Source organism: Gobio gobio (genome assembly GCF_949357685.1).
Source record: "Gobio gobio genome assembly, chromosome: 2".
NCBI classification, from domain to species: domain Eukaryota; kingdom Metazoa; phylum Chordata; class Actinopteri; order Cypriniformes; family Gobionidae; genus Gobio; species Gobio gobio.
In genome coordinates this window covers 72,732,267-72,744,593 of record NC_137098.1, presented here as the reverse complement: position 1 = coordinate 72,744,593, position 12,327 = coordinate 72,732,267, and the positions used below count along the sequence as shown (strand labels likewise).

The 12,327-nt window shown below is 37.5% G+C and overlaps 1 protein-coding gene across 1 annotated transcript in view; it reads left to right on the top strand.

The window, feature by feature from the left end:
- The first annotated feature begins 8,038 nt into the window (after positions 1-8,038).
- LOC307122873 (uncharacterized protein) overlaps positions 8,039-12,327 on the top strand; it is a 41,769-nt gene continuing 37,480 nt past the window's right edge. The window contains exons 1-2 of the mRNA XM_079811166.1: positions 8,039-8,134; positions 9,370-9,408. Of these exons, the coding sequence (XP_079667292.1) occupies positions 8,098-8,134; positions 9,370-9,408 (76 nt within the window). The 5' untranslated portion in view covers positions 8,039-8,097. The remainder of the gene's footprint in view (positions 8,135-9,369; positions 9,409-12,327) is intronic.

Here is a 12,327-nt window from a genome sequence, read left to right as displayed (position 1 = left end):
TCATTTTTGGGTGAACTAACCCTTTAATAGATCCGAGCTTAAAACTGCACATTTTGTTTTCACAGACTATCCTCGCCTCTTAACGAAGCCGTGAGCTCTTATCTGCTTGGAGCGATTTCTGCGAGTCCAGATTTAACCGCTGATCACGACGAAATTGTGTGTAAGTATAACTTCTAATGTTTTTCTCATTCCTTGTTTAATTTTACCGTGACTGTTTTTATTAATACCAGTCTCATGTAATTGTTTTCCAGCTGCCTGTAAGACGTATTATGAATCGACACGCCGGAGCGGAAACTGCGAAGTTTAGCTCGGAGTCGATCAAGAAGAAAAAGGGTAAGATTTATTATATTAGATCCGTTTTTTTGTCAATGTGAGTATTTTTCAGGTATTTTTCAGTATTTTTCAGTATTTTTTTTGCTTATTGTCTTTATGTATTGTATTACAGTTGCTGGAAGCGAGACAAAGTGTGCTGGATGAGGTGGACATTTGGAAGTCCGCGACCATTGCACTCATATCTGATGAGGAAGACGGCTTTGTTGACGGGGTGTCTGGATGGATTGTGCGGCCACCGCCCTCTCGAAGCCTGGAGCTCGACGAACTCTGTGCCACTTTGCAATCCAGATTAGAGGCGATACCGAAATACAGGGCAACTCACCATATACGAATGTGTTGGGCACTTCTTTTTGACGTTTTTGGAGGACAACATAAGAGACATTACTGCTGCACTTTACATAGTTGTGTGTTTAACAATAAAGCTCTTTCTTTGAATAAACAGCTGTGTGTTTATAAATGAAGCTCTTTCTTTGAATAAACGGCATGGTCCAGGCAAATTTTCCCATATATTCCTTGATGGTATGAATAGTGTAGTTCATAGCACAATAACATTAATATAAAACATAAATTATTACAACATAAATTATATATTTATTATTATTATTATTGGGGTTAACATTTATAATGAGCCAGGGGGACCAATAATGATTGGTTTGCAGTGATCTGCCAACCAGTCACGAGGGATTTTTCTTGTTTAAAAGTAGTGGCTTCAGCCAATACTGAGTGAGTAAATTCAAGTCAGGCCGTTGACTCTCTGGTTTCGCTGCTATTCATATGCTAATTAGATGCGTTGCACCTCCGCGGGGGGCGCTCCACCTACGTCATGGTTCGTTTACGACAATTTGTGGCACAGACGAACGCGCCGTTCGCTGCCTCTAAATTGTCGAAAACTGCCGAAAATTAGGGCGATTTCCGGGAGTCTACAGGCGTTTACGGGGTCGAAAATCCCACTTTTCATGCAGTGGTAATTTCAGTGCATATCGCCATTAATGAAACTGGAAAATTAATGAAAATGTGTATATCAATATGAAAACAGTTTTAAATTGTTCTTACTTCATAACTTTTCTCACTCTAGTAAAAGAGTTTGTACGCATTTAAAAAAAAATACATTTTGAATTACGTTTTGGATTTTACTAGATCTATACAGCCTAAAACAATAGGCACAAATAACACTGTTGGATTTAATCTTCATGATAATGTGGATATAACGTATGAAATGGAGTGAAAATTAAATGTCATTAATTCTTATAATCGTTCTTCTCACAATCTAACTTCAGTTCACGACCTCACCATCTGTGTCGCCAATTCCCTTTGTCTCCAGAATGTGCGTACGCACGGCTCAAAGTTTGCTTAAAGGTGCGCACATTCTCCCGTCAAGTTTGTTTTTTTATAGATCACAACCTTTGCGTGGGAACTGGCATACGTACGTTTCCAGTCCCGTTTTGTGCGTACGCACCCTTTATAAATGAGACCCCTGGTGTTTTTTTTTTTGTGTTTGTATTCTGCAAATGTACTGATACTTAAAAAGGCTGATGAGAGTTTGTGTAATCAGTCTGTTAATGTAATGGCGTTATGTGTGATGTCACCAAGTGGCTGAAATGTCTAGCAATAGCTAAGAGAATTGTTTAAACGTCTTTAATTTATTTTGTAATGAAAGTGCACTGCTGCCTCAAAACATTGAGTTTTAAATGAAGTCACTTTTATATTTTTTAGAAGAATTATGCGTAATAAAACGATTTACATGTTCAAGTAAACAATGAAATTTCTATATCAGTGGTTCTTAACTACAAACCAAAAATGGGTCAATGACGGCAGCAGGAAAGAACAGTGCTAAATGCAAACAGTTAGGGTAGTAAACTAGTCTTAAATAAAATAAAATAGTCTTAACAGAAATAGAGAGACACGTCCCATATTGTTGATAAAAGTTGTGTGTTCAATCAACTTCTATGGTATTTCGCTGCTAATTTTGACACTTTGTATAAGTGTGTGACCTGCCATCATGCTCAAAAACCATGAATAAAACTAGACCATATATTTATATAAATTATTAATCATTGTATTGTGTTGTCAACAAGTTGTGCCCTAAAATAAATATTTTACTTTAGAGGGATGATGAAGCATTAGATTTTGTCTTTCCATAAGGGAAATTATGCTGACACCACAGTCTGTGATTTCTTGCCAACTCTCTAATGTTTTCATAAGGAGGGTTTTGAAAACTAAAATCACACATGAAGTTTGATAAAAGCTAAGTGACAAAAATTTACCAACTAAAAATAATTTGTGGTCCGAATTCTAACACTTCACTGTCCATCTTCATGTCAACATCTCAAGTAATTTTCTTAGCTTCTTTCCAAAGAAAAGGTGACAAACATTATTTACATATACTGTAGGCAAAAGAGTTCTCTGCCTATTCAAATGATTTGTTGTATTTCTACTCAAATGAAAACCAAGTCTATGGGGCACAAAAATGAACATTATAGTCAGACATAAATAAGAGTCTTGCCAGGTTAATGTAGGTGGATCTTGAAAAGACAAATCGCTTAAAACTCACAATGTTGGTCTTATTGCTGGCGTCGCTACACACCAAACCCAAAGACGCCGGCACAGAGAAATTTGGGAAACATTTACATGTGGCTTAAAATCTTAGCTTTCTAAGCAAATGACTTCCAAGGGAACTCGCCATGCATATTGTCGAAACTTGCTTTTAAACATGCCAAGTGTCCATCTGATCAGCCTGTTGAGTTCGTTCTTTATCATATGTGAGTCTAATCCATTTTAAATAACAGATTTTCAATTCAATTCAAATTTATTTGTATAGCGCTTTTCACAATACACATTGTTTCAAAGCAGCTTTACAGAAAGTGCATTTCATAGATGTACAGTAAAAATGTTAGAAAGACAATGTTAAAGAATAATGTTCGAAAAAGTTAATCAATCGTGTATTAATTTAGGCCATAACAACGCTGGCGTTGAGTCGTCTCTTCACAGGCGTCGAGTCGTCTCTTCACAGGTGTTGGGGCATCCGAAGTCTCCATGAGAGAGGCTGGATACAAACTGGAGCTGACGAACTATTTACCTCGGGACTAGTGTCCCGAGATAACAACAGAAAAGCAGATGGGAAATGATTAGCGTAGCTGCTGTTCAGAATATTATATTAATGCTTTTGATCCGATTTAACTGTAGTATAAAAAGATAATTATAATGTGAATGCTTGGCTAAAGAGATGCGTCTTTAATCTAGTTTTAAACTGGGACAGCGAGTCTGAACCTCGAACAATATCAGGAAGACTATTCCAGAGTTTAGGAGCTAAATGTGAAAAAGCCCTCCTTCCTTTAGTGGACTTAGATATCCTAGGAATGACCAGAAGCCTCGAGTTTAGTGATCTTAAAGAGCGCGATGGATTGTAGGGCGATAGAAGATCCGTTAGATACACTGGAGCTAAACCATTTAGGGCTTTATAGGTCAGTAGCAATACTTTGTAATTGATACGGAACTTCACAGGTAACCAGTGTAGAGATGATAAAATTGGTGTTATATGATCATATTTTCTTGACCTAGTAAGAACTCTAGCAGCCGCGTTTTGGACTAACTGTAGTTTGTTTATTGAGGATGCAGGACAACCAGCTAATAAAGCATTACAGTAATCTAATCTCGAGGTCATGAATGCATGAACTAACTTTTCTGCATCAGAAATAGATAGCATGTTACGTAGCTTAGCAATGTTTCGAAGATGGAAAAATGCCGTTCTTGTAACATATGAAATATGATTTTCGAATGTCAGGTTGCGGTCTAATATAACACCCAGGTCTTTTACTGTAGTGGATAAAGTGACAGGACATCCTTCCAAGGTAAAATTGTATTGCGAGAGGTTTTGTGGGCAGTTTTTTGGACCAATAAGTAACACCTCCGTTTTATCTGAATTTAATAGCAGAAAATTACACGTCATCCAGTATTTAATATCTTCAACACACGCTGTCAGTTTAGATAATTTAACGTTTTCATCCGGTCGTGATGAAATATATAATTGAGTGTCATCAGCATAACAGTGGAAATTAATTCCATGTTTTCTTATAATATTACTAAGTGGCAGCATATATATTGAGAATAGCAGAGGGCCTAACACGGATCCTTGCGGCACCCCATAGTCTACTGACGTCATCTTTGATTTTTCCCCATTTAGACAGACAAAATGGTAGCGGTCTGATAAGTACGATCTAAACCAGTTTAATGCCTGTCCCTGAACACCAGTATAATTTTGAAGTCGATCTAAGAGTAGTTTATGATCTATAGTATCAAACGCAGCACTAAGATCGAGTAGAACTAGTATTGAGATACAGCCTTGGTCAGAAGCTAGAAGTAAATAATTTGTGATTTTAACGAGCGCGGTTTCTGTGCTATGATGCGGCCTGAATCCTGATTGAAATTTTTCATAGATATCATTTTCTTGCAAGAAAGCGCACAATTGAGCGGACACAACTTTTTCTGGTATTTTAGACATAAATGGAAGATTTGAAATTGGTCTGTAATTTGCTAGGTTATTATGATCTAATTGTGGCTTCTTAATGAGAGGTTTTATGACTGCCAACTTGAATATTCTTGGAACATGACCTAAAGATAAAGACGAGTTAATAATATTGAGAAGAGGCTCTTCCACTACAGGTAACAACTCTTTCAGTAGTTTAGTGGGTATTGGATCTAATAAACATGTTGTTGGTTTAGATGCAATGATAAGTTTATTTAGCTCTTCCTGTCCTATAGTTGTAAAGCGGTGTAGTAGTTCTTGACGGGCGATAGTTGCGGTTGAATCATAAGACATCATTAAAGATTGTACATTTACAATTTTGTTTCTGATGCTTTCTATTTTCTCAGTGAAGAAATTCATAAAATCATTACTACTAAACTGTAACGGAATATTTTGCTCAGGCGATGTTTGTTTATTTGTTAGTCTAGCCACGGTGTTAAATAAAAACCTTGGGTTATTTTGATTATTTTCTATTATTTTGCGGAGATGCTCAGCCCTGGCTGCTTTTAGGGCCTTTTTATAACGTGACATACTATCTTTCCAGGCGATTCTAAAGACCTCTAAATTTGTTTGTTTCCATTTACGCTCTAAGTTACGAGTTTCTCTCTTGATAACGTGAGTAGCACTGTTGTACCATGGTGCTTTAGTTTTCTCTCTAACCTTTTTTAATCTAATTGGTGCAACAATTTCTAATGTGCTAGATAAAATCAAAGATTTTCAAGCAGAAGCTGTTAAATCTAAAATTTACCAACATGAAACTACATTTCAAAATGTATGATGTAAGTAAAGCTTAAATAAAGTTACTTTGGCAATGGTCCATGTTGGCCAAGCACATTAAGATGAATCCATAACATGTGCATACAAATAAAATAAAACCACAGGAAATAAGAAGAAAAAGTAATGTATATTGAAATGGACAGAGCAGCACCCAAAACACTTACGCCGATCAGGCATAACATTATGACCAGGTGAAGTGAAAAACACTGATTATCTCTTCCACACGGCACCTGTTAGTGGATGGGATATAGTAGGCAGCAAGTGAACATTTTGTCCTTTGATGTGAGTTAGAGAGTTGATGTGTTAGAAGCAGGAATAATGGGCAAGCTTAAGGATTTGAGCGAGTTTGACAAGGGCCAGATTGTGACGGCTAGACGACTGGGTCAGAGCATCTCCAAAACTGCAGCTCTTGTGGGGTGTTCCCGGTCTGCAGTGGTCAGTCTCTATCAAAAGTGCTCCAAGGAAGGAACAGTGGAGAACCGGCCACAGGGTCATGAAGGAACAGTGGAGAACCGGCCACAGGGTCATGAAGGACCAGTGGAGAACCGGCCACAGGGTCATGAAGGAACAGTGGAGAACCGGCCACAGGGTCATGAAGGAACAGTGGAGAACCGGCCACAGGGTCATGAAGGAACAGTGGAGAACCGGCCACAGGGTCATGAAGGACCAGTGGAGAACCGGCCACAGGGTCATGAAGGACCAGTGGAGAACCGGCCACAGGGTCATGAAGGACCAGTGGAGAACCGGCCACAGGGTCATGAAGGACCAGTGGAGAACCAGCCACAGGGTCATGAAGGACCAGTGGAGAACCGGCCACAGGGTCATGAAGGACCAGTGGTGAACCGGCCACAGGGTCATGGGCGGCCAAGGCTCATTGATGCACGTGGGGAGCGAAGGCTGGCCCGTGTGGTCGATCAAACAGACGAGCTACTGGAGCTTTTCTTTTACATCACGTGGATGGCCGGGTGTGTGTGCGTGGCTTACCTGGGGAACACATGGCACCAGGATGCACTGTGGGAAGAAGGCAAGCCGGCGGAGGCAGTGTGATGCTTTGGGAAATGTTCTGCTGGGAAACCTTGGGTCCTCCATCCATGTGGATGTGACTTTGACACGCACCACCTACCTGTGGAGGACGTAACAGTCTTCAAAAAACAGAAGACTAGGAAAGCTTCAGGCCCAGACGGCATCTCATCTGCTCATCTGAAAGCCTGCGCTGACCAACTGGCCCCAGTCTTCACGCAGATCTTCAACAGATCATTGGAGCAGTGTGAAGTTCCTTGCTGCTTCAAACGCTCCACTATCATTCCCATCCCCCAAACAAACAAAATCACTGGATTAATGAATACAGACCTGTCACTCTCACATCTGCTTCATCTGAAGAACACAAACAGATTTATGAAGGATATGAAGGATGAATGGATTATGAAGGATTAGCTAATTCTGGGGTAATTTTGTATTGTCCATTGTCCCTATCAAATAAAGAATAAATAAATAAATATTTCTGCTGTGGAATTACAGTGGTAAGAAGAGCGAGACTCACCTCTGATAAAATCTTGTTCATCACTTCCGGATCGTTCAGATTTTCACTTGATTTCACCTCCAGTTTCACGATCTGTCTCTTTGGATCTGTGAGACAAAATAATGTACAGTACAATCCATAATTCAGTAGAACTTCAAACAAATGAGTTCATAAGTAAAATGTCTTGCTCTGTTAGATGTAAATGTAAAAAAAAAAAAAATGCAGTCCATTTAAATGTATATGATTTTCTTAAACTGGACTGGCAGTTAAACAATAACTAAATAATCATAAAGGGGCTTATCATACACTCGACGCAACCCAGATAGAAAACCACCATCGAAACAACGTTAAATCAGTGTTAATGTGTCAATGATAACGGAATTTAATCAACCAAAATTTTGCACCCAAAATTAATGTTGAAAAAGTATTGAATTTTTTTTTTTTCTTAGAATTTGTATTACTATGTTCTTGTTGTGTTTGTATTGTATATGTGCACTGGAAGCTTCAGCACCAAGAAAAATTCCTTGTGTGTGCAAGCACACTTGGCAATAAAGCTCTTTCTGATTCTGATTCTGATAAATATACAGGTGCTGGTCATATAATTAGAATGTCATCAAAAAGTTGATTTATTTCACTAATTCCATTCAAAAAGTGAAACTTGTATATTAAATTCATTCATAACACACAGACTGATATATTTCAAATGTTTATTTCTTTTAATTTTGATGATTATAACTGACAACTAAGGAAAATCCAACTAAAAAAAGTTCCAGCTCCAGTCAACGAGAAGAGAGAGATATAAAAATATGATCATGTGACTCGACTGACTGAAGTCGCACTGGTATGTAAAGCTGATATTTTGCATCATCTCTCTCTCTCTCACTCTCTCAGAGGAACATCTTTCATTCAGTGCTCAAACACAAGCAGAAAGAATCGAGAAGTGACCATGAGGGTTTTCTTCATGAGTCTGTTGCTTTTACTGGGTAAGTGAAACATCTTTTCTAATATCTTGGGTATTTCTGAAAGATGAGGCTGGAAACAGAATGTAGATCACTAACAGAAGAACAATAATATACAATACATCATTCTAGAGAACATTGAATATTACCCAATTAACAATTTTTTGTAAATCTAACAAAATACTAGGGCTGCCTCCTAATAGTCGAGTAGAAGAGGCTTGGTCTTTTTATTAGTCGCGGGGGAAAAAAGCTCTAATGTTAACCAAGATAAATATGCACTTTTATTAGGCTCATATCCAAGTGTTCGTGCGTAGAGTGCGCTGGTGCGATCACTTTATTTAACTTAAAATACTCCATTATTTTGTGTCACAGATAAGAGTGATGCGAACTGTAAAGGGTCTACTTTTATTTCTGTAAACTCACAATAACAACAAAACGTTGTGCTTTTGTAAAATAAAGAAAACACACAGGATGCGCTTTCTGCCGTCTCGGTCTCAGTGAACTTGCAGACATGAAAAATATATCTATAGAAAGCTTGAAATGTGCTTTTAAACGAACCAATTCAAGTGGAAATTAAATGTTGTCAGATTATGTAATCCTGAAACATGCATATAGGCGCGTCCACTGCGGAGATGATGAGTCGGTGTCGTCAACTTAATCAGCCAAAAACACAGAAAACATTATCAATAAATTGTTCAAATGTTTAGACGGTCTCCTTCTGTTTTTTCATGACACACTTATAATCACTACGTTTGCCGGTGTGCTATTGCAAGCTTGTGTGTGTTTGAGCCCTGATGTATTATAGACCATTAAAGGCTCATTATTATGATTTATGGCTTAGATATAAAAAAGCGATTAGATGACTAATGGCTTAAATGAACAACTACCAGTCAACTAGAAAAATCTTTAATCGAAGGAAGCCCTACAAAATAATATACTTTACTTATACGGTGATGGAAAAAATCCCAAAACCCCAAACTTTTGCAAGAGAACCCAAAAGCATTGTCATATGATATTTCATCCCATCACCATTCCATCACCAAATATGAGACAAAATAAAATTTACAGCAGAATTTGAGTTTGTCTCATATTTGGTGACATTTGCATCATTGATTCTGTCATGTTCCTGTTTATTACTGTGAAGCTGCTTTGAAACAATCAGTATTGTATATAAAGTGCTGTAAAAATGAAGGTGACTTGATTTTACTTAATTTTAAGTTTACTTATAGTGCCCATCATTCTGTGTTTCTCATTTTAAGGGTTTTTCTCAGTTGAAATCGAGGCAGATGAAAAAGAAGGTGAGATTTCATTACATCTTTTGTTAGTTTGTTTGTGCCGCTGTGTAACATTTTTAGGGCTCCACAATTTCAGACACATAATGAAAACTCAAACTTAAAAATCCCAATGCAAAGGAAATTTAAATACCAACGGATTTTAAGGTGAAAATAAAGTAGGTACAGAATAATTAAATCTTTAGAAATGGTTCAAGGTATACATTTTAGTGCTGTAAATCGATAAAAAAATATTAACTAATTAATCACACAAGTATTTCTAGAATTAATAGCGATTAATTAATAAAACCTAGCATTAAAGTTAAAAAAACTTTAAAAGCATTAACTTGAATAAGAGCATGATCATATATTGTAATTCTAGCCAAAGAATGACGGGGGAAACGAATGCTGCGTTAACGGCGTTAAAAAATGTAACGAGTTAAACTGAACAAATTAATTGGACTAATACATTTTACATCTATACTGAACAAAGCAGCAGTTTTGTGACTATATGGGCTATTTAGGATTTATTATTTCTTTTACAAAGTGTGATAGATGCCCGTTTGAGAGAATAAAATAAGCATTCCTGAAATCCTTATTTTATTTCAATTCAAATTTTCAATTCCTTTCATTCAAGTCAACGAGAAAAAGAGCACAAGAGGAGATAAACAACTAAAACATTGTCTTGTCACATTTTCTCTGGCTGTTCTTGTCATTACAAACACAGTCCAGACGAAAACTAGCATTAAAAGATCAAGAGTCAAACTGACCAACTAATGCAAACACTGACAAACTATTCTTTTCAATAGAACATCAACATATAAACTTCTGTTAATTTTCGCTAATTCTTAACTAGTTAGTAATAAGTAAATCTGTTTGTGGAGTTTAATCCTACTCTGCTGAGATCTTGAGAGATTAAATGTCTTATTTTATCATCATCAAAGGCTGTGACTGGAAGACTGTTGTCATGCTTCTGGTATTTTTTCCCTCTGATCTTGTGTGGACATGTGTTACTTCCTGTTTTACGCCATGTTTTGTAGTCCTTTGTAGTTTTTCTTGTTTATTGTGTGTCTTGGGTGTGTCTTGTTTGCCCATTACCCCTTGTGTATTTAAACCCCAGTGTTCCTTGTTGAGTCTTGTACTACACAGACATACGTTTGATTCTACTCATTCTGTTCCTTGGATCTCTGTGGTTTTGTTCTGTTTATTTTATCATTAAACTCACTGCATTTGGATCCAGCTAGTGGTGGCAAAATGAGGCTTCCTGAACCACTGAGACCTTGCAGCCCATTACTTCACCAAAAGGTTCATTATCCGAAGCTTCATTCATCATTGCTCACTAGTGACACCTAGCTACTGTGCAAAGAAAATCCATTAATCCTGAGCCAATGACCTGAGCTGACATTTGTCTATTGCTTGGGTATAAAATAAAATATGTATCTTTCTCTGTCTGACTTTACTTGCACAAAGACAACTGTCAGACACACTGTTCATTAATTATTTATTTATACTGTGATCAACCATGCTTTCCAGCAGATGCCAAAGGACACCTAATAATAGAGGAAAACTTTATTAGAGAAAAACTATCTAACCTAATAGTAATGATGAAGTATACTGTAGTATAATAGTATAATGCAATAATATATAGCCAATGAGACAACTCTCTAACACTACTCCTGACACTTCTCTGAAACGCCACAACAACCACAAGGTGGCGCGAGTTTTGAACCCGAAGCGACACTCAGACCGAAGCGATGACATATTCCACACAAAACGAGGCCTCGTTTTTCATTGGTCACATGATTTCTCCGTTAACAACACAAATGTCACATCACTAGATCCAGCTCTCCTATGTTTTTAGGTTTACATGACAACTGGGACCTGTTTCAATAAGGAGGGTCAACCAACTCTGAGTTTAAACTTGAACTCTGAGTTGACTTACCCTGAGATGCAAGGCCGTAACCATGTCTTGAACATTGGGGGGGGGGCATTTTTTTTTTTTTTATAAAGGTCTAATTCTAGTTGGGAAATAATCCTTTTGGGACTATTTGCAAACAATATTTGCATTAATTTGCGTCAAATATATTATTAGTTGACTACTTGACTACCGCCTACTTTGATTTGATTGGCCATCTCAGTCATTTCGACATTGACGGGCGATGTTAGACCACTGAGGCAAACCAGACTAAAATGTAACTTTTAAACCTTTTTGTCATCCTAACAACAAGATACAGTGTAGAGCAGTGTAAGAGCAGTGCAAGAATTTCAAATATTGGGGGGGACTTGTGTCCCTCAATGTCTATGGTGGTTACCGCCCTGCTGAGATGGGGAAACTCTGAGTTTTGGGTTTCAGAACAGCTGAATTGTGTTCGTTCAATCAACTCTGAGTAGACTGACTCTGAGTTAAGCGCGTACACCATGACTATGAAAAGCCACGATCAATGGAGCTCCGAAATTATGATTCTCCATGGCAACAGCACCCAACAAATAGATGTCTGCATACTTCCGGGTCAAAAGTAAGTTTAATTATTAATAATTGTTAAAATATCTGAGGTGAAAACTGGCAGAATGGCAAGTTACTGAATTTCATGGTATCCCACAGGCAAAAAAAAAAGAAGAACAAATCATGTGGTAACAGCTAAAAATTAAGTATAAAAACATAATTCAATCAGGTAAAGCTTTTAGCATAAATGGTTTATGGGTGTAAGTTTCATGACGTTATAAACATTTGACATTAAATAAATATAATTCAGTGTCTATTTCAATGTGTGGCAGCTTTTCCCACATAATCTAATGTTCTCTTCACATAATGTTCTCTAATCCAACCTGGAACATTTCTGAATTAGGGTAATGAAATTAACATTTGACTTCTACTCAGGCCAACAGCAAGAATGCAGAGGCTCGCAACATGATGGGAGGACCTGCACCAGCACCACTGACAGAAGA